Below are 26,323 nucleotides of genomic sequence, written 5' to 3' on the forward strand. Positions count from 1 at the left end.
ATAGCAAGGACAAATACATGGCTTCTGAATCTCGGGATGGCTTTAAGGGAAAGACCTCTGACGGCTTTAGCGGAAGTGATGCAAGAGGTTATTATCTTCGCATCCCGATGGGCTTTTGGAATGATTGGATCCATGGATCGTCGAAGACTTTACGTAAACTAGAGCTTGAAACTTGTGTCATGACTGACACTACTTGCTATGAATTGTTTGGTGTACTCAAGCTCTTCATGTCGCACACTCACCTGAGAATGTCGCTGCGCATACGGTGAACACCCATTGAAATTTGCCAACGAAACCATTATAAAGAGTCTGAGTCTATGCCTTGGACGCTTCGACCGACACGATGTAAAACTCGTTGTTTAGGACCCCTGAATGTTAGTTGGGCGCCAGTGAATGTAGACTCCTTGCCCTTGAATCTGGGTCTAGTCAAACTACGGAATTTGACATTGGTATACGACACATTCACTCAAGAGATCAACCAGTTGACGTTGGCTGGACTCGCTACTTGGATTCCACAGCACGGTCGACAACTGAGCTTTGAGGATTGAGGATATACCAAACAATCTTGCAGTACAACAGCTACCCAGTATTTGACCTCCTGACTGGTAAAACAGCTCGTCAGACTGTATTTCAAAACGGAAGGCCGTGTAAATGGTGATTGCATATCTGGAGATTGTCTATTGGAAGCAGCTGCCATCATGCGCAAGGCACATACAAGATCCATGCCATGTCGGATTCGCACTGGCGAACTAAAATCATCTTTTGGAAGGGTGGTCGTATCTTGCGAGGTGTCGTATTTGTCATGAATGACATACTTCACCGCCGTTTTGAGGACTTTTCAGAAGGGCTAAGGTTGGATGGTGGTTGGGGATTCGAGCTGGTGGATGACAGTGAGTTTCTTCTTGGCCTGCATATTCGGCTCCAGCGCCAGCGTGGCTAGAGGAATTCGAATAGCTTATAACCGATGTAAGTGACGTACTTAAGAATTGAGTAGAATCTCGCTTTTGTTGCATGAAGATAACCAAACCTGCTTCAAGACACTCGTTTTATAGTCCATCGATCCGGATGATAGCAAGCGCAAGTAGCAAAAACAAACAAGGGGCTTGCTGCTCTTAGCAAATAAAATGCTTCTATATAATTCTCGCCAATCGTACTTATCTACACTCTTATGGATTTTTACACTACTGTTACAAATAACTTTTTGAAAATGCCACACCCCTGAATTTCTATTACACTGGTTATCTCTCTCTCCCAATCCCTAAATCTTGTAAATTTCTATACAAAACAACAATGCTAATAAAATGGTACAGTAATGGATTGATGATGAATGAATGAATTTGACTCTATGGGTATCTAGTCGTGAGTTTCACGTCGTCGACGACTTAGAATGGTCGAGTTCCCAAGTTGTAGTGCGAAACGACCTTCACTAGCAACCTCAAGTTTTACAGATGGAGGACTAGCCAATGGTGCAGGATGGATACCGGGTTTGTTGTTATTATTCTTGACTATAGAGTCGACGGATGGTGGTGATGATTTGTGGACTGGCGGTGGTGAGTTTGCGTTTGCCATTACAGTAGCGCCACCGACGTGATTGCTGGCATCCTTAATGTTATTGTCATTGCTATTGTTGTTCACGCTGATCTTCCTGTCCCAGTTACTATTGAGACTGATGATGTTGAGATTATTGTTGATGTTGATATTGTTGCGGTTGTTGTTAGCATCACCTCTGTTACGCCCAGCATTCAATCGAGCTTGCATTGCTGCCCATCCATCTACATCATCCAAAGACATCACTGGCTGTTCTTCCTCTTCAACTGGAATCAACGATGGTACTCCATAACTTTTAGCTCGAGATCGGGCACTACTACTGCTACTACTAAAACCACTACTATTGAGACCAGGACTAGTCCCACCATTCATTTCCGCATTGCCAGTAACGGGATCCTTCCATAATGCCGACATCGGATTGTTTCGGAAGAGTACTCGATTGACTGAAGTTGTTCGAGCTCGTGCTCGTGGTTGACGTAAATGAGTTGGAATGACGTTTGCTGGATTCATTGATTCAGAAGGTCCTGCCGCTGCTGCTATTGGTGCTGGTGCGGTAGTAGTAGCTGCGGTAAACGATTTGCCACTGTTTGAACTGTTTCGTCGTGGCAGCCATTCCAAAGGTGGCATTATTGGCATTGGTGGCATAGATGTCATGGATGATTCGTCGAGATCATAATCATCACCGCCAACTTCTCGAGATATATCGGACATAACACGAGGAGGTGCCCATGGATGCTGTACTGTATGACGTCGACGTCGTGAAGCATCCCAGTCTGATGGAGTTGAACCTAGTACAGATACAGTTTCGTTCCATTTTACAGATGGAAGATGAGGCCTTGGCGTTTGTGATGCATCTTCTTCCGTATCCACGACAGGTGCTACATTGAGAAAATGTGATAGAGTTGATACAAACGACAGTGTCAAATTTCTTTTGCTACATTGCTGCTAGCACGTGTCAACTTACGTGGAGCGGATACAAAGTCTTCACCAATATCGTCAAGCGATACAGCCATGGTGGGTGCCTTTGGAGCATTATTCATACGCCGTTGAATAGCAGCCCAAGCTTCGCGATTTTGCAGATCGACAGGTGGCAGTTCTTGAGCAGTAATCAACGATGGGACACTCGTTGTCCTCAACCGAGACCAGTCACTACCTACACTCATGCCACTATTACCAACAGCTGATGATTGGGGTTCATTGAATAATACTTTATGTGACGATGCAGTTCGAGCACGTGCCCTCCTTGGAGGAAATGCAGATATCAATGCATTTGATACTTGATTTTGACCAAACATGGCTTGAGCTACAGTATCAGCAGCAGAGGCGTTGACACTGGCTGGAGCATCTACTATAGGAGCAATAGTCCATGAAGCTCGAGCACGTACACGACGAGCATTTTGATCATCGTCAGAATCACTGCTATCACTTTCACTATCCATATTGTAGTTGTCGTCCATACTTATATTCATATTGATACTATCATTGCTGGTGACTTCATCGTCTTGGCTCGAGGACGCACTCAAATCAGATGCAGACCTCTTGGACAGTCTTACAGGTGCTAATGGTTCATATACGACCTGAGCTAGTCGACGTGGATTTGCTGGCGTCGCTCCTACTAAACCAGATGATACAGGAGCCACGGGTGGTCTAGCTGCAGGTGGTCGTGGGGTAGTATCGAGAGATAGTCGTGACAATTCAACAGATGGAGATACAGGAGATCCTTCTCGTTCTCGTGATTCGGAGCTGCTGGTATTATCGGACGTATCTTGATTTAGAATACCAACCATACCACCATTGACGACTTCTGGACAGATGACATCAGGAGTGTTGAGGAGTATAGGCAAGTCTTCTGTAATTGGCGTTCTCAATACGTCAGGTAACGTTGGCCATTGACCACCTATTTGGGCTGCCTTCATTGGTACACGACGGACTGTACGATGCGGCGGCGGCTTTGAAGCACCGAGTCCAGCTACTCTGGCTAGAGCTGGTATACTACGAATATCGGTACGAGGATATATTTGATTGAGCGGTGAGATTTGTCTCGTCAAGGGCTGCGGTAGTGGCCGTGAAGTCGGTGGAAGAGCTCGGATGTCGGTAGACCTATTATCATTTATAGCTAGAGGGTTGTGCAATGTACCTCCTGTTCTAGCAGCATCGATGGAAAACCAAGGATGAGCCATGAATTGATCAATGGTGGGTCGAGCGGATGATGGTACTTTGAGACATTGAGAGATCAAATCCTTGGCTTGAGGCGAGACATGTTCCCAAAATGGCTGTATAAATGTATATTCACATCGTGTAATCTTGTCCGTCAATCGTCCAGAGTCTCCGTCAGAGAATGGTAGGAAGCCACACAATACTGTATACATTACACAGCCTAATGCCCAGATATCTACTTCAAAATGATATTGTTGGTCCTGTAGTATCTCTGGAGCTGTATAGCCAATAGTCCCACAAGGGGTTTGTGTAGTGGCATCAAAGATTTCCTTTGACAGACCAAAATCACACAATTTCACCATTCCAATCCCGAGAACTGCCGCATCTCTAGCATCACTATATGCAATCGAGTTTACAGATTCTGTAGATGGTTGGTATAATATGTTTTCGAGCTTGATGTCTCGATGAACTGTTCCGCGGTCGTGCAGATACTTGACAGCACAAGCAATCTGTTTGATGACGTGACGAGCAGCGGACTCTGGTAGACCGCATCTCATATCACGTAGCTTGCCAAAAAGCTCACCCGAGGAGAGTAGCTCCAAAACTATACATATGTGTGTTGGAGTGTCGACAAAGGTCAAGAAGCGTACGATATGAGGATGAGAGAATCGGCGTAGCAATGCAATCTCTCTCAAGACCTGTTCCTCCTATTAAGTTTAGAGAGGTAATGAGTGTGTTTGTTCATCACTTATGCATGCTGGTCCAAGTCGCCAGTGCCACAAGCCACATAAAAAACCATAGGGAAAACAGGAGGCAGGAGGACGTACTTGACTGTGATGAAGGCCGTCTCTGGCGACTATTTTTATTGCGACGGATTCCTGCGCGACCTTATCAAATGCTTCATAGACCATAGTGTTTGAACCCCTACATCAAAATGTGTCATTAATGCATTCAAATGTCACGAGTTTTGAGGGCTTTTGGGCAAGCAAGAGGAGGAACTGCGACGGTCGTTGATACTTACTCTCCCATGATACGTATGATCTCATACTTGTTGAGAGAGGCATGATTTGGAAGCAGTCGCTGTTCCTTTGTGATATGTGGCGATAAATTCTGAGCGGACAACATAGCGAAAAGTTCAGACCCAATGGCCAGGAGGATGGAGTTCTAGATGATCAGCGATATATCGTCCAAACTAGTTGCTGTTTCGGAGCTCCCAAAAGCTGTTACTGTTGACAGAGAGGGAAAAACAACAAACCACGTTGTGTGTTGAGCAACGAGCGAACAGATAAGATAATAGTGAGATCAGCTACAGCTTCTACTACAACTGGTGATGCCTGCTGTGATCAATAGATATGGCGCTTGCGTGCTTTGATTTGAAACCGATTGGGGTGAGGTTTTTCCTGGGCCCTGTAGTTTGTTGACCAAGCCCAGCTTCGAGGCAAAATTAAGTTTCCATCAGCTTCGAAATGATTTCAAGCTACGAAAACTTGAACGGGTGCACAGAAAGGAGCACAATTCTACTTCTAGCCCTTAGGTTCATAGTGCTAACGTGTGGACACTTCAGGAAATTTCAATTTCGCCTCGACCGGTTCAGTATTTCACATTGAAGTGTTTGCAATTGCAATACTCGAATAACGCGTCTCTGGCTTTCTGGCAGTCTGCATTGTACCTGTCTATAGCGCCTTTCCCTTCACTTTCTGAAAAAAATATAATTTGATGATGCAAAATGTTGACTCCAGCGTTTACTGTTAGTCAAGACGAGGACTACATCATCGTGGTACTCAAGTGTCCATACGTTCGTGTAAGTACTCTCGTTTAGCCTTGGAAATCCAATGTTGGAATCACAGATCAACTTTCAAAAAAAAAGTCGCAGGATGTGGAATTCTTCATTGATCAGACCGAATTCAAGTTTGCGATACGGCCATACTATCTCAAGTAAGCTTGGATCTCCTAGTCTACTACTCATCTCCTGGTCTAACTCTCACATTCAACCTTTTTTCACAGGCTGACATTCCCTTGTGCGATCATCGAAGATGGTAGAGAAACCGCTTCTTACGATATCGGAGCTGGAGAGATGACTATCAAGCTTCCAAAGATGAATGCCGGAGAGCACTTTCCTGATCTAGACTTGTTAAGTACTCTGGTCTCTGCTCGACAACCACAACAGTTGCAAGCTCCGAAAAAAGTTGGAATACAGATGCTCGAAGACAGTGATGACGAGTCTGATGAAGAAATGGATTCCGATCTTGGTATGAGACTGTTATTCCATGGAATGTCATTGCCTTTCATGTCTAACTTCAATTTCACAAAACTAGTACCGGACTGGGACGAACCAACGCAACTGCTCGATGTAAGCCACAAAGTGGGTAAGAGGAATCAGGTCCATTATGCTTATTCTTCTTCTCTATCTAGCAACCATCACTCACTGGATCGCATTACGGCTTTAACAATCAATACAGTGGTGACGGTTCACACGTTCGCTCACTCCTTTCAGACATACTCGATGTGAAGGACATTGATACTTCGACGCCCTCATCGAGACGTAATTCTCGATTGGAAGTAGAAGATTCTAGATTTGACGAAGATTATTACATGCAAGTGTTGTTGGTGGACAATCAGTCGAGCTTTTTTTGTTCTAACTCCACACCTTCAACAATCTAGTGCCGATTACATGGACGATCAAATCATATGTCACCTAGTATCTAGAGAATCAGAGTACTCCAAGATCTGGAAACAAATGAGATATGCCAACACAAACTTGGTGGATGAGCTACAACGATTGGAACTCGACCAGTCCACGTCACCGACATTGAGCACTGACTCGAATGCAGATGGTACGCTAGTGAACATGATGGCATCAACGTCATTGCGAGAACATCCTACTGCATCGTTACCGACTCCTGCTCCTTCACCTGACCGCGATGTGAAGAAAGTAGACCCGGTAGAATCCAGTATAGTATTTACACCGTCAGAGCAAGAAGTTATGAGAAACCTACCAAAGAAGCCATGTAAGTGGACCTTGGCATCACTGATGATCATTCGGTTTGCGCATGCTCTGATTTATTGGATTTCATAAGATTTGATTGAGGACTCGAAACAACTGTATCTTGGACTAGTGGATATACTGTATGCATACTGTCTCGATTCTCGCATCACTGAAGGAGAACATACTCGTGAATCCGCCATTCTCATCGGCAAATTGTCCAGCTCGTTTTCATGTTTTGAGGTGACGAGCACCAAAAGAATCAGACGTAACTGGTTGTTAACATGCTTTCAACACTTGTGTCACTCTTTAGGTATTCACAACCGCCCAAGAAGTCCTAACGGCATGCTACCGCAGATCCCTAATCTTCCCCTTACACCGTAATTTCGCACTCTCTGTCGCCGCCCATCGAGACGTTACCATCCTATTAAACATTGGAAAACGAGCGATTCTCAAGGTCCTCATATCTCTAAAATTAATGATGGATCACGATGATCGAGCATACATGCTCTGTCGTCTGTGGGTTGATGATTATGCTGTATGGGTGCAGAGTTGTAGTGACCATGTTTTGGCTAGTCTGGCAAGTAAACTTGGGTCGATACAAATTGAAAAGGGTGATTTGGGATGGAATCTGGAAGCGTATGAGCGACTTGCTCTAGAGTCTGAAGAAGGGTTTGATGAAGAGGCAGATGAGTTTGAGGCTGAGGAGTAATGAATGTAGGCAAATAGGTATAACGGTTGAGTAAAATAGAACCCAGGCACAGTGTAGTTAGCAAGCAATAATTTTCATAATTATATAAAGTCGAGATATTGAGGATTCTAAAAATTTGCTACAGTAATTGGCATCTTACAAAGGGTTCTTGATTATGGAATATGCATTATATGAGATTTTGAGATGTATGGGAAAAAAGAATCAAGCTTATCCACTACACAGCACCTCCACATATGCTCAAATCCCTCATCTGTTGCAACACACCCTCTACAGCACCTTCGACATTCTGTCCTTGCCCCATATGCTGTTGCAGCGCAGACAATCGTTCGTGCGCATCTTGACTGAATGCCAATTGAGACTTGACCAAAGCTTCAAAGCATGGATCCAAATACGGCACTCGTAAATCAACCAGTTTCGGTAACTCTTCCATGAGTTGTCCATTCAGGCGCTCGTATACTTCGCGTGCTTGGTTGGCTTCCGCTTCGGCCTATGATATGAATCAAGGTGAGCTTGTTTTTGCCCAACGATTCAAGGCATGACGAGCTTACTCGAGGTAATTTCGAAGCATCATCAGAAGGCTTTTCAATAAGTTTCCTGACACCAGACCTGAGACGATCATAATCCAATAGCTTTTTCTGTCGCCTCTTAACTGCTTCATTCACTTCTGGAAACACACCGACAAATCTACCCAGCGGGTCCAGCACTGCTGCTCTGTAATTCGAGTCCTAGATATTCAAAATTAGTTAGATTTCCGCGTTCAAAATCGGCAAAAAATGGACACTTGTCATATGGGATTACCAGCAAGGTACGAGCTTCTTCATCCATTTTAGATATAGTCTCACGATATTTGAGAGCTCCATACCCCATTCCTCCATTCACGCCTTCATAGAAGCGGTCGACGGTGTCGGCAATACGTGTTTGGGCGAGTGTCATGGCTGTGGATTTGAGGTTAGACATCAGTTGCATGCTTGTTTTTGCCAAGGTCTTCTACTTCTGCTGACGAGACATACCACGAACTGAATCAAGATATCCTTTAGCCTCCTTATGAAGCTTCTCCACCTTGGTTTCAAGCCTACCGAAAACATGGTGTGTGAATTATGAGTTCCTGTTGTTCCAAACTGGATACTACCGGCAGTTTCAGATCAAATTCTACTTACACTTTATACCTCCTCTCCTCTTCCTCATACTCTCTATCCACAGTCTTTTCCATAGCTCCCAGATTTTGAGCGACCTAAGTTTTTTAATGTTGGTGAGATACGAGACTCAACATATCATCAACGACATAAGTAGATAGGGGGTTCTGTAGGTAAATTGATTATGAATAGATTGGAATGACTTACCGAAGTCGTTGCTCGATTGACTGCCTTCTTGAAGCCAGACCTAGAATTGACATGTGCGCGCTTTTTTAGCGAGATGTGATTATGTTGAAACGGATCCATAGAGGAGAATCATCGAGTGCCTTTCATGGCGTGTCTCGCAATGGAACTTACCAACTCATGAAGGGCAATTGTCAAACTTTGGTATATTCAAAGATGTTGAAGCTTGTGAGAAGATCAAAGGTTAGCAACAACCGTGGGACTAGCTAAGAACGAGCAAAGAACTATTAATTTATTGCAATTTTCTACTATTGATTCCTAATACACGTGTACTGTTATGCAAATTAGGCAAATCACATTCATCGACTCCACAACGTAACGACCTTATGCCGTCCAGCCAGCATCTCGAATCTGCTCTATAACTACATCTCGTTCTGGTATACTCCTCATCGCACCTGGTGATTGTGTACTGATGGCAGCAGCAACAACACCGTATATCAACGCCCTCTGCATAACCTCTTCAGTCACACCTCCATCATAAGACTTGACCAATTCAGTTATAAAGTATCCCGTAAAAGTATCACCAGCTCCTGTAGTATCTACCGACTTTACTTTTAAGGCAGGTTGAAACACGGTCTTCACTTCTCCAGGTTGCAATGTGAAGGATGCCACTGCTCCATTGAGTCCCAGTGTTATGACTACCACTCTAAGATTGCCGAGAGATCCAAAGAATCTTTTACTTATTGATTCGGCGTCAGCCACGGTGATTTTTTTATCCACATACGTCGATCCAAGCAGCTGATTTGACAGTGACGAAGCCTCAGATTCGTTCAATGTCAGCAATGTACATAGGTTGAGTGGGAATCCTGAAGAGACTAGATCTTTTGGGCATGGGGCCGGATTGAAGGCGATATTCCATCCAATGCTGTGAGCAGTCGTGATTATCTCGGGTAGTGACGAGATCTCATTCTGTAAGACGAGCCATGATCCTTTCTCATAACGCTCTTTTAAGATCCGTTCAGCCTCGGCTAGAGTTATAGCCTTGTTGGCACCAGCTGATAGTACTATGGCATTATCTTTTGTTGATTCACTGACTTGGATTATGGCGCGACCTGTATGCTGTTTCCACAAATCAGTAAGAGTCCATTTCTTCACAAAGAACTATTACTAACCTGAACAGGATCAATATAAACCAGCGACGTATCTACACCATCTCTCTCCATTTCATCCAAAACCCAACGACCATCTTGACCGATTTTCCCAGCATGCGATACTTGAGGCCTCGCATTTTTGGCGAGAGCTACAGATTGATTGGCTCCTTTGCCTCCCGGAAGCACGATGTAGTTTGATGAAGAGATCGTTTCACCAGGCTTCACGATGTCGTTGACTTGGAAGATGTCATCTAGACATGAAGAGTGTTAGACGAAACGAGCTTGAAGCAGAATATCCATTAACTACAACTAAAATGATATAATATGTACGCATCTTCGAGTTGTTCAACGTAAGATGCGAAACAAATTGTACCATTTTGATGTCATTGAGGTTCTCACCGATGTTGATAGAACCATAACACAAAATCTTTGGCATGCTAGCTGGAATGGTTTCAAAGGCTTCGAAAGCTTTTCTATTGTTTGTAGTTTAGTGGCGACGTTGTTGACAACGACGTTGTTGACATCGACGATTTCGAAAACTTCAGTACACAAACTTACAACTGGTGGAAAGTAGTCCCAATATAAATTTCAGTTTAGGACGAATATTCGGGTAGACCTTTCGCGCAAACTATTTCTTGTACAAACTTCAAGGCGTCGTCCTTTGCGGCGGATCGTTAATTATTTTGTATTTTTACGTGTATGTACAGCATATGAGGGGGTATACAGGTTTCAGAATTCAGCCGGGAATTCAGTAAATATCTCTAGGTGTGCCAGTAATCCAGAAATGTAACCAGTATCGTTGGTTTCACCAGTAATCGCCAGTTCAGAATTTAGCAAATATCTTTGGTTGTGCCAGTAATCGTGCAATCAGAGCACATAGAGTAGCAGCAGCAATGACAACACCAGCATATATTATTCCTGGTTTGTAGTCCGTATCTCCATTAGCTCCTCGTCCGTGATCCAGTATGAGTCCACTTATAGAAGTACCAGCTGCGAAAGAAAAAGAGATGAGAAATGGCTCTGGTGTGTGACTTTCACACATCACACTTACTCAAGAATCCAGGTGCGAACGACGAGTACAGCATTCCAGCTGTAGCAGCAAGTTTCTCTGCACCAAACATCTGAGCAGCAACAACTGGTAGTAAAGCAATGTATCCACCTGCGGCGAATCCGTTTACGGCCATAAACACGCTAAGCGTTCCAAAATTGTATGCAAAGGGCCATATAAAGAGAATAGACAGTGAGGAAATGGCTCCCGCTATTACGAGAGAATTGACTCTTCCGACGAGTTGATCTGCCAGAACGCCCTAAGAATATATAGTGACAATTATGTTCAGGTAACAATTGTATATGAAGAGGGTTAATACCTGTATTATACGCCCAAAGAAACTCGATATATTGTAAATCGCAATCACCAAAGCTCCTTGCCCAGCATCTAATCCGATCTGCGTGGCATATTGCGGTATATAAATGGCCGGTGTCTATATCGAAATTCATATCAGTAAATTGATAACCACTATTCTGGCATATTCATTTAACTTACCATCCAGCCAAAAGTAACTAGCAAACCAGACATAAACAAAAAAACAAACTTGAGATTCTTAAACAAATCCAATTCAATATTAATCTTTTTGGTGGGCGGAACACGAGTCTTGACCAAGAAGGCCGCTAACGAAAGCGAGACGAATTGTGCGATTCCTAGAATTCGTAATGTCCATGGCACACCCTGTGTCTCTATGAGCTTTTGGATTATGATGGCGTTCAGAAACCCACCAAGTCCACCGCCAGCAACAGCTGAGAAATTTAAGAGATAGTTTGTCAGTTGTTGTTTGATTGTGTTTGCTTGTTGTTGGTTACCTAAACCAGTTGCAGTCCCTCTGAGCCTCGAGAACCATTGAGACACAACAGTAGCCACGGGAGTGAATGCACATGACCAGCCAAGACCCGTTATTACACCTTGAGTGAGAAACAGCTGCCACGTCGACGTAGCGAATCCCGCCAAGAAAAATCCAGCACCAGACAGAATTGCACCAGCAAATATGACCGGTCTGAATCCTACTCTCTGAGCTAATGCACCAGTCTACACATTAAACAGTATGAGTAATCCGATCGACAATTCGCTCAAACACAGATGTGACGTGGTTCATAACGTCACTCACAAAGACTCCCAATCCCAGCGCCAGAGCATTTGCAAGTCCTCCAATGAAGGCGAGTTGAAAATTCGTTCCTAGACCTTGAGCATAGTACTCTCTCTGGAATAGTCCCTCACAGTATTGCAATCCGATGCAAAAGAACTGCGTTATGAATGATGCAAAGACGACCACCCAGCCGTACCCTCTATAACATGAAAAGATCTGTTATGATTAAACGTTCGGCGTACTTTTCAGCACACCTTTCCAGCCAATCCAGATCCTAAAAAACCAAGCTAACAAAGCACAAATTCCCATGACATTTGCACAAACTCACCCTTCCGGATACTCTAGATGCGCAAACTTTGGTATCTGATCATCCTCAGTAAGCTCGATCTGCTCGTATGTTGCTTCAACTAGTTTGGATTTAGGCTGTCCGTCAAAAGAGCTTCGATTGCCCACCAAATTGTCGTTTCCTGCAGGAGACGCCAACAGATTCTGATCACTCGCTGTAGGTGTGCCTGTCGACTCTTCAATGGGTATTGTCTCGTTCTCTTGCATGGTTTAGACTGACTCTGCGCTGGAATGGTCGAGAGTGTCATAAGGTCGGTCGAGTTTTATATTTTGGATTGCCGAGCCTTTGTACTTGACTTTCGACGTCATATGAAATGAATAATCAATCAAGTCCGAATGATCTACTGGCGAGCAAAGGATGCACTCAGATTCATATGACGCCGTTGGAGTGAATGTAATTTCGTCATATAGCAATTTGCGTCACAAGCAGTATTGCAAATTTGTACTCATTTTTTTCAAACCTCATACCAACACTAATACAACAACTACAAAATTATAACTTGCTGGCTACGAGGCTCTGTTGGTGCGATGGGTGTTGGCCACCATCTAACTTAGATCGGTCCATCGTGTATAGAGCCACACCATCTGAATCCAGACCAAGTGATACCATATCCTAGTTTCAAAGCAAAGTGAGCACCTATACAACAGTCTTAACAAGCCAACATTCACATACACCAACAAGGTCCATCGGCAAAAACTCGGTCACGGTATCATACCCAAACGGCCTAGTCCCAAGCCGATAATACAATGGCGTTTCATCCATCTTAATAACCGGACTTCCCATCAACATCGTACACCCTCCATTAGGATACTTGATACTAGGCCAATAACAATTCTTAATTTTATAAAAGAAGGCCGGGTTAAACGAAGCTGGGTGCCCCTCCCTGAACAGCTTGTCCTGGAACTTGATCGAGTAGCTGAATGATCCGGCTCCATAGATTTCACTGAATGAGGATTCGGATGCCTGTGGTTCGTACTTGGACCATGCACGTTCGATGGTTGCTGCGTCGTGTTGTCCGAATGATTGGAGGAGGAGACCACCTTGTAGCAGAGAGGATTGCACTATGTAGGATCCACCCTTCGTAGCTCGTGCTCTGAGGGCGTCCAGCATGCCAAGATAGAGGAGATGGCCAGTGGTGTTGTCGAGGATTTGGAAGGGAATGTATTGTGGTCGATGCTCGGTTGACGATCCAGTGAATTTGTGCTGTGTATACAAAAAAATGAGTAAATATCGAAGAAAGAAAAAAACCAAACTCACATAAGCCCCATGTGCAGTCATCATTCCGCAGAGAGATTGAGCTAGGTGGTCAAATCCGGGAGCTGTCTTGTAAGGCCCTTCAAAGCCCGCTGCATTGCCTCGTACGTAAATCAATCCCTTTTTACGATCCTTGACCATATCGAATACGTCTTTGGGACCAAGACCAGATCGATCCATGGCTCCAAAAGCATTGTTTTCCAAAAACACGTCAGCCTCTTGGATTAGTTTTCGAATTGTATCCTGCAGGGGAGCGAAAAGAGAATCAACGAAGGGCAGTTGACCAAAGAACAGACCAAAGTTATGAACTTACACGCCCTTCTTTGGAGCGAAGATCAACGAAGACACATCTTTTGCCTGAAATGAAAAGTAAATATGAGCAATTCAAAACAATGCTGGTTCACGTCTCTTGCCTTGATTTTGTGCCCAACCGTAGAAGCCTCTATAAAACAAGAAGCGAAAAAGTCATTAAAAAGAATCTGAAGTACATTGTCACATCGAAGTTGTTTGCTCACTCATCAAGAGCCGGCAAGGACACTTTGATCACATTAGCACCCATAGTATGGCTCATATATCCAGCAACCGGTCTAAATACTTGAGTGTGTTAGTCGTCCCACTCCAAAAAACGAACGACTTAGTCGCCATCAAGAATAGCCACACTGCAACTGCGGTACACTCACCCCATAACCATCCTAGTCAACTCAACAATTTTAATCCCATGCAGCAGTCCTTGTTTGGCAGGATTCGTTAAGGTCTGCCATGGCACAGGTTGCCACGCACCATTCACAGACGGCTGTTGAGGCACTAATTGGACGGGAGCCCAGGTACTACTTAGTTTGCCATGTTCAGACTATTAGAACGAAACTGTCAGGTTTTGGCACTAAATTTCCAATTCACAATCACAGCTACCTGCATAAACTCATCATACGAGCGAGGCACAATAGCACAACATGCATTCAGTTTCGACAAGACTGCTTCAAGTTCGTATGCCTTCCATTCAAGGAACTTGGCCTCAACTGTTCGTAAATATCTCTCGTCAGCATTTAAACACCATTCGAGAAGCTGAGCGATTTCCGGTTGTGTGAATCCAATTGCAGCGAGGTTTACTTCGGGTGTATCTGTGATTCGGGCAGCGAGTTGAATCCATCTGTCGCTACATCGGAAGCACGTGTTCCAGTGGTTGGCCCAACGGCCTCTAATTACCAAGGCTACGTAGATAATAGGGTGACTGTAAGTAAAACAGTGAGGAGTCATATGCAAGGTACGTAAGGAGCGAGTGACACGTTTGTATACTAATATTAGCTGTTCCAAAAGTCGGCCATTTAAGACGCGACCATTGTCTTTTACCTGGATCAGCAGCACTAGCAGCCTGCAACTTTGGCAACAGTGTCTCAAACCTCTCATCATCAGCATTGTTTATGAAATGATTCGTAATCGACAATGCAGCATGATCAATATTGATTGCAGTTTTCTGGGTATGTCCCAGGCGATCTTTTGAAATCAGGTTGGCGAGGGCTGAGATAGCAACGTCCAGTCCTGCAATTACGATACAGAGCAAGTTAACAAGGTGCAACATGAACGGTTGTGTATGGTTGAAAAAAGAGCGTCCGCGAACTGTTACCAGTGATCAATTCAGCGACTTTGAAGGGAGATGGTATGAAGGGAGTGTTGGTTCCAGTTATGTCGACGTCCTACAATGAAAGCGTCATCATTCATGTATAGTATCGTATGTAAGCGAGTATACGCACATTGACAATGTCTGCGACATCTTTTGCGTCATATCCGATTTTCTCGAGGATAGCGAGTCCAATGGCTTTAGATTCCTGTTGCATGACGAGTTCTTGCCCGTATAAAGATTTAAGAGTGTAAGAACAACGAGTTACTATGTCTAGATCTCAAGTGATATGAGTGTAACGTGGAAATCAGCAACAAAGCTTTACCGAGCACCGTACTCTAATCGCAATACGCGTACCTTATAGAATTCCTAGATCTGAATATAGATATAAGGCTCTTTTTCCTTTTATCCCTTCAGGGTTTGCGTGGGAATGTGTGTGCAGTAGAATGAGCAGCAACTCTCTTTCAATTTGACCTAAACCAGTTGACCATGGAAGTAGACACACTAACCCGCAAGCGACCTCTAGAAGACGACGACCCAATCATCGACTACCATCCTCACGATCACGCATTCATCGACTCGAAACGAACCAGAACCACCGATACATTGAATGGCCAACATCAATTCCTTCACCACCAAATCCAACGCCCGTCTGTCAATCAACCGCTGCAGCTTGTATCGTATGTCCTAGAAACCATTGTGCGCAAGCAGGAAAGCATCCTCGGTCCCGACGATCGGGAAAAGATGCTGGCGTTATCGCTGTTGACTCTGCCTGCTGAATCTCACGCTTTGATGTAAGGGATTCGCCAGGCATCGGAACGGGACGAAACGCTCATTGTATTGTTTTATACAGGTCATCTTTCGGACAACGTATCTGTAATGAAGTTGCGGAGGCCACTCGATGGGGTCAGTGGAGTCACTTTTGAACACGTCAAGAGGGATTGCGTCTGACATTGTGCAGCTACGGACCCAATTTCTATGAATATCGTTTAAAGATGTACACAAAACCAATATCTTACCATGCATCTCCCTACGCAATAGCAATCTCAAAGGAAACAGGAGGTGATGTTGTTGGCAACCTCATGTGGGCAGTCAACGATCTCCACTTTATCACAGACCTCCAAAATGAATGGCACGAAATAATCAACATGACTGGTAAAAACCCCCCACGCCACCACCATAACACCCCGCCTCCCATTTGTCAAACTCACACATCACTTATACAGGATTCTGGAAGGACCAACAAACACTCTCAAACGGATTAGACGGTCCCATGGCAGACGCATTCCGAACCAACATGTCAAAATCTGCAAACATGCTGTATCATACAACCATCCAGCAGATTGTTAGGTATATTATTTCGACGCTGCCGAATAAGGAACTCGAGAGTCTCGCGGGGAGGTTTCAGATTGAGATGGATTTGTAGAGAATGGAAAGTAGAGAGTTAGCTAGAAGCAGTATAGTATAATTAGTAGTAGTAGAAGGATCCAACCGAAACACCAACATCTCACCAAAACACACAACCAAAGCACAACAACCTCAACCACTCTGTATCCACGTAAAGTTATGAAAAAAGGCTTCTAGATGGTCTTTAGACGGTCTCTAGAAAATCTGTCTGTACAAAAGAAACTGAAACAATTCACAACACACACGTATCAAAAGTATTGAGCGTCGTAACAGATTGATAAACTATCTCTAAATACTTTTGGGGTCGTGTTTATACATAGAAAGAATCAGTTGTTTTTTATAAACTTGTTTTGCAGGGTGTGAATAACGTAACAGAAGCTGAAAATACTATTTTACATGTTTGTTTGTGCTGCAGCAATTCCAGCGATCCCTCATCCAGTTCCCTCCCTATTTCAATCAAAGAGCAACAATCGCCACCTCAATGGTATCTCCAACTTGAGCACGAGGTGTGTGCTTGACTTCAATCAAATTGTAGTTTCCAGGCCTAACAGACCAAGTAGCCTTTGAAGCAGGAGAGACGCGGACTGCATAGCCATTTGGATAATGTACTCTACAGAAGGAAAGCGAAAACTGTTAGCTTGGAGGGAAGCGAAAGAAAAAGACACCGGTCGATTCAATCATGAACAGCGTCGAAGTTCCTCCACACCACTAAAATCAATCAATCCAATACACATTGTAACATAACACTCACCTCTTTTCAAGACGAATTTCAGTACTAGCATCAAGAGCAGTAATCTCATACTTGAGCTCAAACTTGGCAGTCTTCATGTCAAATTTGTGCAAGACCAGTTTACCAGCCACAGCATGAGCAAAAGTACGAGAATATACTCGTACCATCGGCCATCGAATCTCACCTGTTACAGGGTCAATAAGAGAGTCGCCAAATCCGGCTAAAAAGAATCGCCAATAAAACGTAAGATCCTTTGCAATCTGAAACACATCACTCACAACACACGATATAAACAACTTACTCATAGGATAGAAAGGCTTGAGCTCCCAACCAGTCCATGACTGGAAATACTTGTCTGCCACATCCAATGCTTCCACGAGCGTATCAACTCGTTCAACACCATTATTCGTATAAGCGATATCAAACTCGGTCAACATCATTCCAGTCTTTAAACGATCTACATCCCTCAGTCGTTCCCGGATAGTCGGTTCAAGTTTCTGGAGGTTTGGTACTGGATAGTAATGGTGATATGAGAGTGCAGTACGGTTACGATATGCTTCTCCACCAGGCACATCGCTAAACCCTACACGGACATTATCCCAAGTGACTGACTCGAAAAAGATTATTCCCTTATCGTCGACGGTACGGATGGCATCACTTATAGAGTTGTAGAATGGTTGCAGATTTATACGGTCTGCTGCACCGGGTACTAATAAAGCTGGATTCTTGTATATAGCACCGGCAAATGGTTCGTTTATGAGATCATATCCTAGTATGTTGTCGAATTCTAATAGTTCCGAGGCTACTTTTCGCCAAAAGAGACCAAAAGCTGTTCGTATACCGTCCTTGTCATCATAGAGATTCTGATATGCTTGTGAGCCAGAGACTGTCGTTTGATAATCGGGCCAGTTGTGTTTGGCACAATCTTCAGTTGATGGGATGCCATTCTCGTCTGTCTTCCATGGTCGATTCTCGAGTGGGAATGGGAAGCCTGACTTGTCTGTATCTTTATAGGATGGGTCTGCAGCCCATAGTGGCAGTCCTTCACCGCAGAACTTTTCTGATAAAGAGTCTTGATGGAAGTCTGCTAGAATATAGATACCCTGTTGCGATGCGAAAATAAAGTTTAGTAAATGTAGCGAAACTGTTTCTTGCTGTCAGTATGATGAACAAAGATGAAGCGAAAAAGGGGAAAGTACAATATATCATGTATCCACACTCTTGGCCGTAAAGAGTCTCTGACGAGGGAATACCATACCTTGTTGGAGCAAGCTTGAATGATACCCTTGATTACATCCAAGTAGGTTTGATTGTATTCACCACGGACCGGCTCTACACCAGGCCATTGGATTCCCAAACGAATGACGTTGATGTTGAGATCCGACAAGAGTTGAATGTCCTCATGACTGAATGAGAATTGTGGGTCCCAGTTTGCAGTCAATGGATGCCAAGGGTGAACTAGAGTGTTGGAAAGACATCGTTAGACTTGTTGAACTGTTTAAGCCAAAAAAAAAGGCGCAATGAGAGCAACAATGATGACTGCTTTCTTCCTGACGCAACTACCAAGTCGATTCCAAACAATGGATCTGACAACTAATCAGACTCGACCCCCACATTCTCTCTTTTCCTCAGGATCATAAACCAGTGTAAACCAATAACTCGAAAATCACATGTTACTCCTCGCGAATAAAGTTTAAGTATCTGTACATACCCTTGTATACGACATTTACACCCCGAAACAGCCTTGTACGTCCCTTTACATCAATAAACGAATGAGTATCAGTATCTACACCCGCAATGGTGGTGATTTCAGTTGGTTTATTAGGACTTGATGGCCATGAAAATACAGGTTCTTGTAGTGGTAGTTGTTGTTGTGCACCCAATACGAGTTGATCACGATTCGAGTTTGCATTTGGTAGTGGTGGACTATTGGTATATGAGTGTGGTGATTGTCTCAATTGAGCAGAAAGATGCTGAGGTTGTGGATTTGATGTCGAGATTGGATTGGCGAGTATGAGGGTAGAGATCAGGAATGTCACTGCTATATTACGAGTATTTAGCAGCTTTAGAGTGGCTGCAATGCCATCCGGGTACATGGTCGTCGTCTTTCCGTAATCTTATCTTTTTTGTTTGTTTGACGATGAGAGTTTAAGCACCAATAAACTGGAATGGTTCAAGGAAATGGCTAGCGACAAACAATCATTTGCGGAAATGGAATCTGTGCTGAAATTTACGTTTCGTGCAGTTGGACGTGACTAACTTGCATGAACGTCACGAGGAGGAAAGACGCCGGTGATTGGTAATGGTTTTCTTTTTGGGTTGGCAGTTTGTATTGTTCATGGGAGTGTTGACGTGTTGATTTATTTCTTGAGGACTTTGCATGCATATTGGACGTTCTCTTCACCGTTGTCAGGGCCATTTGTCACCTCCTTGTTCTGAAAATTGGTTAAGATCAGCAACGTTCGCTGCCGGTTCGCTTGATCCGGATCTTTACAGACTGCAGCGAGATAGTTATTACTTTGTATACACTGTAAAGCAATAGCTCGAGCAATGAAATCCACCCTATAACCGTTGAGATGCACGTAGATGAGACCAAATGTTATCTAGATTACATGACTGACACTTGCAATGCCACTCCAATCGTCACGTTCGGTGTCATTGTATTTAATATTCTTTACATAATTTACATGGATCCAGCTATACAGATTATAGAGATCCTCTTTAGCTCTCATGTCACCGTCGCCACTCTGTGACGAAAAGGCGCAGCAGCAGCACGAGCAAAGAATTTAACAGCTTGTCAGCGGCCAAGCAAGCTTGATGTTCCAGCTCGAGATGTGTCAAAATCATTAGACGCACTACAAGTAATGGTAAATCTGTGCACACCTCACGGTACACCTCGCCGTCGCGCCATATAAATGAAAGATATCTCTTCACACAATCCAAAGAAACAACAATCTCACACACACTTTCATTCAACGTTGGAAGCAAGCAATATCAATCCAGACCGGTTGAAATCCATGACCAGAATACATCCAGAGAACTTCCTGCTATTCGAGGACTTGCCAAAACCTCTGGACAAACCAACTTCGCTCAACACTGCCCTTCCTGGGACAACGGATGGCTATGATCTAAGAAGCTGGCTATTCAGTGATGATAATTCTTCTTCTGCTCTACTGGAAAAGCTACTCTCCTTTGGCTTCGAGGTATGCTGCATAGCTGATAGGATCATCAGATAACGAGCTTAACTTGAAATATTTGGTGTTTCACATGTTGATGCAACAACCCAGTACACTCTGACCAACTTGCACAGAACACCATTAATTTCTGATATTTATTATTAAATTTATACAATCTACTGCACGGCTTGATCTAATCTGCATCTTCTCTTCTCTCTCTCTCAGGACGAAGATGGAGAGCTTGGTCTCCCACCACTAGAACACCACTATGGATCCTCATTATCTCTTAAATCTATCGACACAGCTTCCAGCTTTGATACTAGTAGCATATACAGTGCTGACGGAACGGATCCTCCTGCATCGCCGCTTCCATTGCCTCCCGGTCTCATATCCAGTCGCAACACTCTCAACGACGATCACATACTCTTACAACAACAGAAATCAAAATGGGCTCTACCTCCTGGTCTACTAGGTACGCCTCGTCCTATAGGTTATGGAATACCAGAATCATCATACACTGCATCTTCAGCTTCCTCGTCGCCTACTCGAGCACGTGCCACGTCCATATCAACAACAAATACTTCACCATCTCGATTACTATATAATAATAATGCTAGTTACTCAACCACCACTTCGCCAGCTCCAACTCCCGAACCATCCCTCACACCAATATCATCATCGTCATCACCCGATAATAACAATAGTGATATGAAACGACCAAGCAGTGCAATGGACTACAACAACATCAACAACAACAATATAAACATTGATACGAAACGACCAAGCAGTGCTCTAGGCAACAGCACACAATCATACGCCATGATTGCATCCAAAATCACTCCACCATCATCATCAACCGATGGTATAATGGCATTGAGCATCCCAGCTCCCGAAAAGGAAGAAGAATTCTTCAAATGTAAAGAATGCGGCACGGTCTTGTCGGAAAACTTCTACTCTCGTACTCAGTTGAAAAAGGTACAGGCTTCGTTGGCTTGGACTGTCGTTGGGAATACTTCTGGTGGTGTTGTCGGTGGTGGTGGTGCAAGTGGTGGTGGATCTACTGGTAGTACTCCTACATTGAAGCCCACAAAGGGTGCCAATGTAGTGTACATCCCAACATGCAAAGATTGTGTCATTCCGCAAATGCCACCTCTTAACTTGATCTGTACTGGATGTAACTTGAGGAAGCCCGCGATTGATTATCCGCCAAACACAATACGAACACCAGATGTGTTGTGTACTCGTTGTTTGGACGAGGCTGCTAAAGCAAACCGCAAAGCCTTATGAAAGGGTTGGTTGTAATATAAAAGGCTTGTCTTATAATGTATAGGAGCACTCACACAATGGCTTAACAAGGAAGGGACAAACTATGCTCTCTCTCTCTTGCACTTGATTGCTTTATGGACTTTGGTTAAACGACCTTATATGTAATTTGTTTTCGATTCAATAAATTCTTAGCTTTAATTGTAAAAAGGACTTTGTTCGCATTTATGTGTCACTGCCTTTTCTATGCGGACCATCGTGGATTGGTGATTCGACCACGTTGATTGACAGAGGTGTCTCGAGGTCAATGGACTTGCGCAATAAGAGGTACCCGCAAGAGTCACCATTTTTTCGGGAAAACTGAATCCAAGATCTGATCTTCATTATGATATATTCCGGCTTTTAACTACACTTGAGTCAATTTGGTAGACACTTGGAACGTCGCAATAAATAGTGCATTCAATAGTGTAATCGTCAGCCACATCGTTCGATTGTCTAGTGCCACTCGATGAACAAGTACACTGAGGGCTGGTTTTATTGCACTTACCCGAAACCCACAATAAACCTTACGATAGATCCACCATCGAATCAGCAGTGTAGTGAATCTTTCGTATAGAAGGATACCGCTCTACGAAACAAGGTGGTGTGAGACAGTTTGCTTGTTATGTGCTCACGACAGAAGGGGTATTTTTGGCCATTACCAACAGAAAGCAAGCATCCTTGTCAAGTCTTGATATATGCTGGATTCGCCAAAGTGTCCCATCAGAAATTGTCGGAATGTCCATTGTGGAGCGTGTGTACCAAAAGTACGAGAATATGGCACCAAACAGATTCCAAATGCATCTATGTTATAGTGACATTTCTATCAAACAAGCGCACCATATCGCAGATCGAAGATGCTTACTTTTCATCAAAGATATCTCACACAGTCAGAACACTCTCGTCGTGAGATTTAGGCATTGCTTCCGTACAGAAATGGCTACCATGTGTTACCGGTTTTGGTGCTGAAGGCAGAAATGTATCGTAGGAAGGGTGCAGTCCAGCATGAAACGATTGCGACTACCAAGATGGATCCCATGTTTTCTCTTGAGAAGTCGAAGAGGCGGATTCCAAAAATGCGAAGCACAGCACTGTGTGTTGTAAAATCCAAGATTGACCTGGTTTGGTTGTGGAAAGCACAAAAAACCACAAAAAATTCAACGACAAGATCGTTCTACAACAGTCATGGCCTTTCGGGCTACCTCATAATTAGGGTGACGTACACATACCGTTACTTAAGTGATGCGACTGTGAATACCCCTGGTCAATGACGAACCTTCCACGCCAGGACTGGCGATCGTCATTGACCAAAAGACCGAGAAGAAGATATATCCAACATACACACTGGTTGTCAACATAGCAGGAGGAGCACTCATCACGACACGATGTCTCATACCTTGCAAATTTGGTTGATTTTCATCGATATAAGGTGGGCGTGCCATGGCTCCGTTACAACATTCGAGTCGAATCCATACCAGGTGGGTACATTAGGGCTGGGACATCTGCCAGTACGCTTAGTACAATGGATTTAACCGCGAACAACTGTGTGATTAAGCGAGACAAGTCTTTAGTCTTTTCTTGCATGTCGTTGCAAACAACTTTGAAATGGAATTTCAAAAGGTGCAAGCTCACCTCTACACCACTTGTCCAATAAAAGCAAATTCCGTCTTCCTGCTCCATATTGGGGATCTGCAATGTGATTGTTGCTGTGTCTGAACTTCTCATCTTCATGCTATCCACTGCATTAGCCGAGGACAGAAAATGAATCAGATTATTGATTTGCAATCGACTTGAAGTTGGTATCTGCCGAAATGATAACTTGGTTGGATATGAATTGTGCAAGACATAACTTAAAAACGATGCTAGAAGGAGACACCAAGAGCAGATCATATGCTCACTACGACGGCCGCCTCATCCATCCATGTGATGTAGACTTGATTTATTTCTCGTCCGTTAACTACAACTTGTGTGTGTTTTGTGCCAAAAACTTGGTCGATGTGGTAGATTAAAATATCCAAAAAGGAGCAAACTATACAGTATGCACAAGTCCACACTTAAAGTCATCGTCAAAATACCAAATCAGAATATACCAGGAATGAAAATCCATGGAACCAGAGTAGTGTAGTCTTCCCAGTCCTGACCATACTTTTTAGCACATCGTTCCATGTCTCGTGTCACTCGATGGACGAGCACGGTTGTAAAGAAGCAGACATAAAAGTATGGTAAGAAGGAGCTATGGGTGGAGTGTTGTGTGCTTCAGTTCATTTATCTACTATGTCAACGACTTTCTTGCTCCTACCCAAAACCAGTAATCAGCCCCCAAGATAGAGCCATCATCAAATCAGCAGTGTAGTGAATCTTTCGTGCGATGCCATACCAACCTGTCAGGAAAGTCCAGAAGACTCAGTTACCTGATGATCCATCTAGCAAAAGGGATTTTTTAGCATACCTGAAGTCAAAAGCAACGATCCATGTTTCGTCTTGATATATGTTGGGTTAACCAAAGTACCCCATGGCAACTGAGGAAACGTCCATCGTGGGATGTATGTACCAGCAATTTGCATTCGGAATCGGTTCTTTTGAGAGTTTGCTGTTTTTGGCAAAAAAAACCTCAGTCGTTCCTCAGAAGGAAAACTGCATCATTTCACATACCAGTATCCCACATGTAATAACTAAAAGAAGCAATACCGTAAGTATTTTCGGACGGAAATGTACACGAAAAGCAGGGTTCAATTACCCAGAAACAAGGAGGGTGTAGACAAAGATCAGATATGGTGTCGACCAGCTAAGATTTTGTCCAGGTGTAGTTTTTAACAAGTACATGGTTGAGTAGCAGTATGAGAATGGGACACCAGCCAAATTCCAAAAGCACCTATGAGGGCAGTGTTGAGTCTGGGTCGACAGTAGATCAACTGTAAATGCTTTTGTCGCCACACGGGAACTCACAGCATGAATCCAAACCTGAACGAAAGAATACAAATGTCAGATATTCCTCTCAACAAAATAAGGCATTGAATATACAGCAAGGTTTCTTACTTTTCATAAAAGATATCCCAGGTAGTCGGAATACACTCCTCCCCCTTCATACACGCATTCACATACAAAAAGTGTGCCAATACCATAAACCACAGATTCGGACCCACAACACCCGTCTCTTCATAGTGCTTGACAGCAGCCGACACCGACACATAAAACAGTATAATCCAGGGCACGCGTATTTCAGCCCACATTTTCAAATCCAAATTTCCAATACGGGGGTTTAACACAGCGCCCATGAAAAAATCGTAGAATGGGTTGCCAGACATTCGATGAGTGGTTTTTGTTACGAATGCTGAAATGTAGATTAGGAGAGATGCAGTCCAGCCTGATATGATCGCGACTGTCATGATGGATCCAATGTTGTCTATGATTGAGCCGAGGGGCAGGATTCTGTAGTAATGAAGCACGGCACTGAGAGAATAGACGTTGGCGTGAGTAGCATGCAAAGTTTGAGCCAAAAAAACCAAGCAAATTTGGCTTTCATCAGCACAATCTGATATGCATTCCTTTTACCTCGTAACTAGCGTAACATAAAACGAACTAACCCCATTACACAGATAATCCAACTGCTTATAACCCAACGACGGTACCGGCAACCCCTTCACAATCGGACCCGGCATCGTCATTGACAAGAAGGCCGAGAACAAGATATACCCGACATAGACACTGACTGAGAATACAGTAGGTGGAGCGCCCTTTACGACATGGTGTCCCATACGTTGTAGGAACGGCACAATGTCATCGAGTGAAGATGGATGTGCCATGGCTCCGTTATAATACTCTAGACAAATCCAGAAATAGTACATTAGGGCTGTAAAGCCTAGCATGATGCCTATCACGCCTGGTGTGCCTCCAAACTAGTATTTGATACATTATTGTTTAGGTCCATTTTTTCGCGTGGTTTAAAACATCAAGAAGCGAGAGCCGAAATCACTTTAACTCACCTCTACAATAATCTTTTGATCAAATGCACTATCCTTCTTCCTGTTTGTTAATACTGCATCTGAGACGTGATTGTTACTGCCACTCATGTCATTGCTACTCTCGACTTCATGCTTGTCGGTAGCAGCAGGCGAATGACCATTAGGTGTGAATATTTTCGAGCTAGGATTTAATCTTGCACTTCTTCGAGTTGGAGTACTCGTTGCGGAATACTCGTCGGCCAAATGCGATGCAAGTTCGGTTGCTGATGTTGATGATGTAGTCTTCTTGCGCGCCGACGACCTGGTCTTGAGACCATCGGTAGAGGATTTTACGGGTGTAGATACCATGATTTGAAAATTGGAAATTAGTGACCTAACGAATGCGAAGTTGTTAGCGAGGCTCTACTGCATGTGTGGGTTGATGTTTTGGTTGGTTTCTTACTCAAACGAGCTCTTTCGGGATGATGAGAGAATATGGAGACCAGGCCAACCCTTATCCAAAGAAGCTGGATTTCTTCGTGCAGCT

The 26,323-nt window shown here is 43.8% G+C and overlaps 8 protein-coding genes across 8 annotated transcripts; 1 reads left to right on the top strand and 7 right to left on the bottom strand.

The window, feature by feature from the left end:
- Nucleotides 1-1,353: 1,353 nt before the first annotated feature.
- SmJEL517_g00811 (uncharacterized protein) lies at nucleotides 1,354-4,830 on the bottom strand (the record flags this gene model as incomplete). The annotated part of the gene is made up of 4 exons (XM_031166739.1): nucleotides 1,354-2,426; nucleotides 2,513-4,412; nucleotides 4,533-4,629; nucleotides 4,727-4,830. The coding sequence occupies 4 exons, from the start codon at nucleotides 4,828-4,830 to the stop codon at nucleotides 1,354-1,356; spliced, it is 3,174 nt and encodes a 1,057-aa protein (XP_031027265.1).
- A 601-nt stretch (nucleotides 4,831-5,431) lies between these two features.
- Nucleotides 5,432-7,400, top strand: SmJEL517_g00812 (uncharacterized protein; the record flags this gene model as incomplete). The annotated part of the gene is made up of 8 exons (XM_031166740.1): nucleotides 5,432-5,506; nucleotides 5,573-5,640; nucleotides 5,710-5,954; nucleotides 6,021-6,055; nucleotides 6,118-6,308; nucleotides 6,367-6,713; nucleotides 6,783-6,931; nucleotides 7,002-7,400. 8 exons carry the CDS (start codon nucleotides 5,432-5,434, stop codon nucleotides 7,398-7,400), a joined length of 1,509 nt encoding a protein of 502 aa, XP_031027266.1.
- A 214-nt stretch (nucleotides 7,401-7,614) lies between these two features.
- Nucleotides 7,615-8,898, bottom strand: SmJEL517_g00813 (uncharacterized protein; the record flags this gene model as incomplete). The annotated part of the gene is made up of 7 exons (XM_031166741.1): nucleotides 7,615-7,887; nucleotides 7,949-8,125; nucleotides 8,199-8,335; nucleotides 8,411-8,472; nucleotides 8,558-8,631; nucleotides 8,741-8,780; nucleotides 8,891-8,898. The coding sequence occupies 7 exons, from the start codon at nucleotides 8,896-8,898 to the stop codon at nucleotides 7,615-7,617; spliced, it is 771 nt and encodes a 256-aa protein (XP_031027147.1).
- Nucleotides 8,899-9,100: 202 nt separating this feature from the next.
- On the bottom strand, nucleotides 9,101-10,303 carry SmJEL517_g00814 (uncharacterized protein; the record flags this gene model as incomplete). Its single annotated transcript, XM_031166742.1, has 3 exons — nucleotides 9,101-9,835; nucleotides 9,889-10,118; nucleotides 10,267-10,303. 3 exons carry the CDS (start codon nucleotides 10,301-10,303, stop codon nucleotides 9,101-9,103), a joined length of 1,002 nt encoding a protein of 333 aa, XP_031027261.1.
- Nucleotides 10,304-10,690: 387 nt separating this feature from the next.
- Nucleotides 10,691-12,557, bottom strand: SmJEL517_g00815 (uncharacterized protein; the record flags this gene model as incomplete). The annotated part of the gene is made up of 7 exons (XM_031166743.1): nucleotides 10,691-10,857; nucleotides 10,919-11,174; nucleotides 11,235-11,348; nucleotides 11,411-11,661; nucleotides 11,725-11,947; nucleotides 12,027-12,204; nucleotides 12,334-12,557. The coding sequence occupies 7 exons, from the start codon at nucleotides 12,555-12,557 to the stop codon at nucleotides 10,691-10,693; spliced, it is 1,413 nt and encodes a 470-aa protein (XP_031027262.1).
- A 286-nt stretch (nucleotides 12,558-12,843) lies between these two features.
- On the bottom strand, nucleotides 12,844-15,437 carry SmJEL517_g00816 (uncharacterized protein; the record flags this gene model as incomplete). The annotated part of the gene is made up of 11 exons (XM_031166744.1): nucleotides 12,844-12,963; nucleotides 13,024-13,554; nucleotides 13,609-13,848; nucleotides 13,919-13,962; nucleotides 14,037-14,047; nucleotides 14,121-14,192; nucleotides 14,286-14,455; nucleotides 14,515-14,813; nucleotides 14,953-15,141; nucleotides 15,227-15,296; nucleotides 15,354-15,437. The coding sequence occupies 11 exons, from the start codon at nucleotides 15,435-15,437 to the stop codon at nucleotides 12,844-12,846; spliced, it is 1,830 nt and encodes a 609-aa protein (XP_031027146.1).
- Nucleotides 15,438-17,083: 1,646 nt separating this feature from the next.
- On the bottom strand, nucleotides 17,084-19,453 carry SmJEL517_g00817 (uncharacterized protein; the record flags this gene model as incomplete). Its single annotated transcript, XM_031166745.1, has 5 exons — nucleotides 17,084-17,237; nucleotides 17,379-17,577; nucleotides 17,659-18,460; nucleotides 18,616-18,815; nucleotides 19,069-19,453. 5 exons carry the CDS (start codon nucleotides 19,451-19,453, stop codon nucleotides 17,084-17,086), a joined length of 1,740 nt encoding a protein of 579 aa, XP_031027263.1.
- Nucleotides 19,454-23,914: 4,461 nt separating this feature from the next.
- On the bottom strand, nucleotides 23,915-26,145 carry SmJEL517_g00818 (uncharacterized protein; the record flags this gene model as incomplete). Its single annotated transcript, XM_031166746.1, has 9 exons — nucleotides 23,915-24,068; nucleotides 24,135-24,216; nucleotides 24,285-24,425; nucleotides 24,488-24,507; nucleotides 24,573-24,707; nucleotides 24,782-24,796; nucleotides 24,872-25,285; nucleotides 25,388-25,731; nucleotides 25,819-26,145. The coding sequence occupies 9 exons, from the start codon at nucleotides 26,143-26,145 to the stop codon at nucleotides 23,915-23,917; spliced, it is 1,632 nt and encodes a 543-aa protein (XP_031027267.1).
- Nucleotides 26,146-26,323: the final 178 nt, after the last annotated feature.

The sequence above is a fragment of the Synchytrium microbalum genome (genome assembly GCF_006535985.1).
Source record: "Synchytrium microbalum strain JEL517 chromosome Unknown SmJEL517_scf0003, whole genome shotgun sequence".
Classification (NCBI taxonomy): Eukaryota; Fungi; Chytridiomycota; class Chytridiomycetes; order Synchytriales; family Synchytriaceae; genus Synchytrium; species Synchytrium microbalum.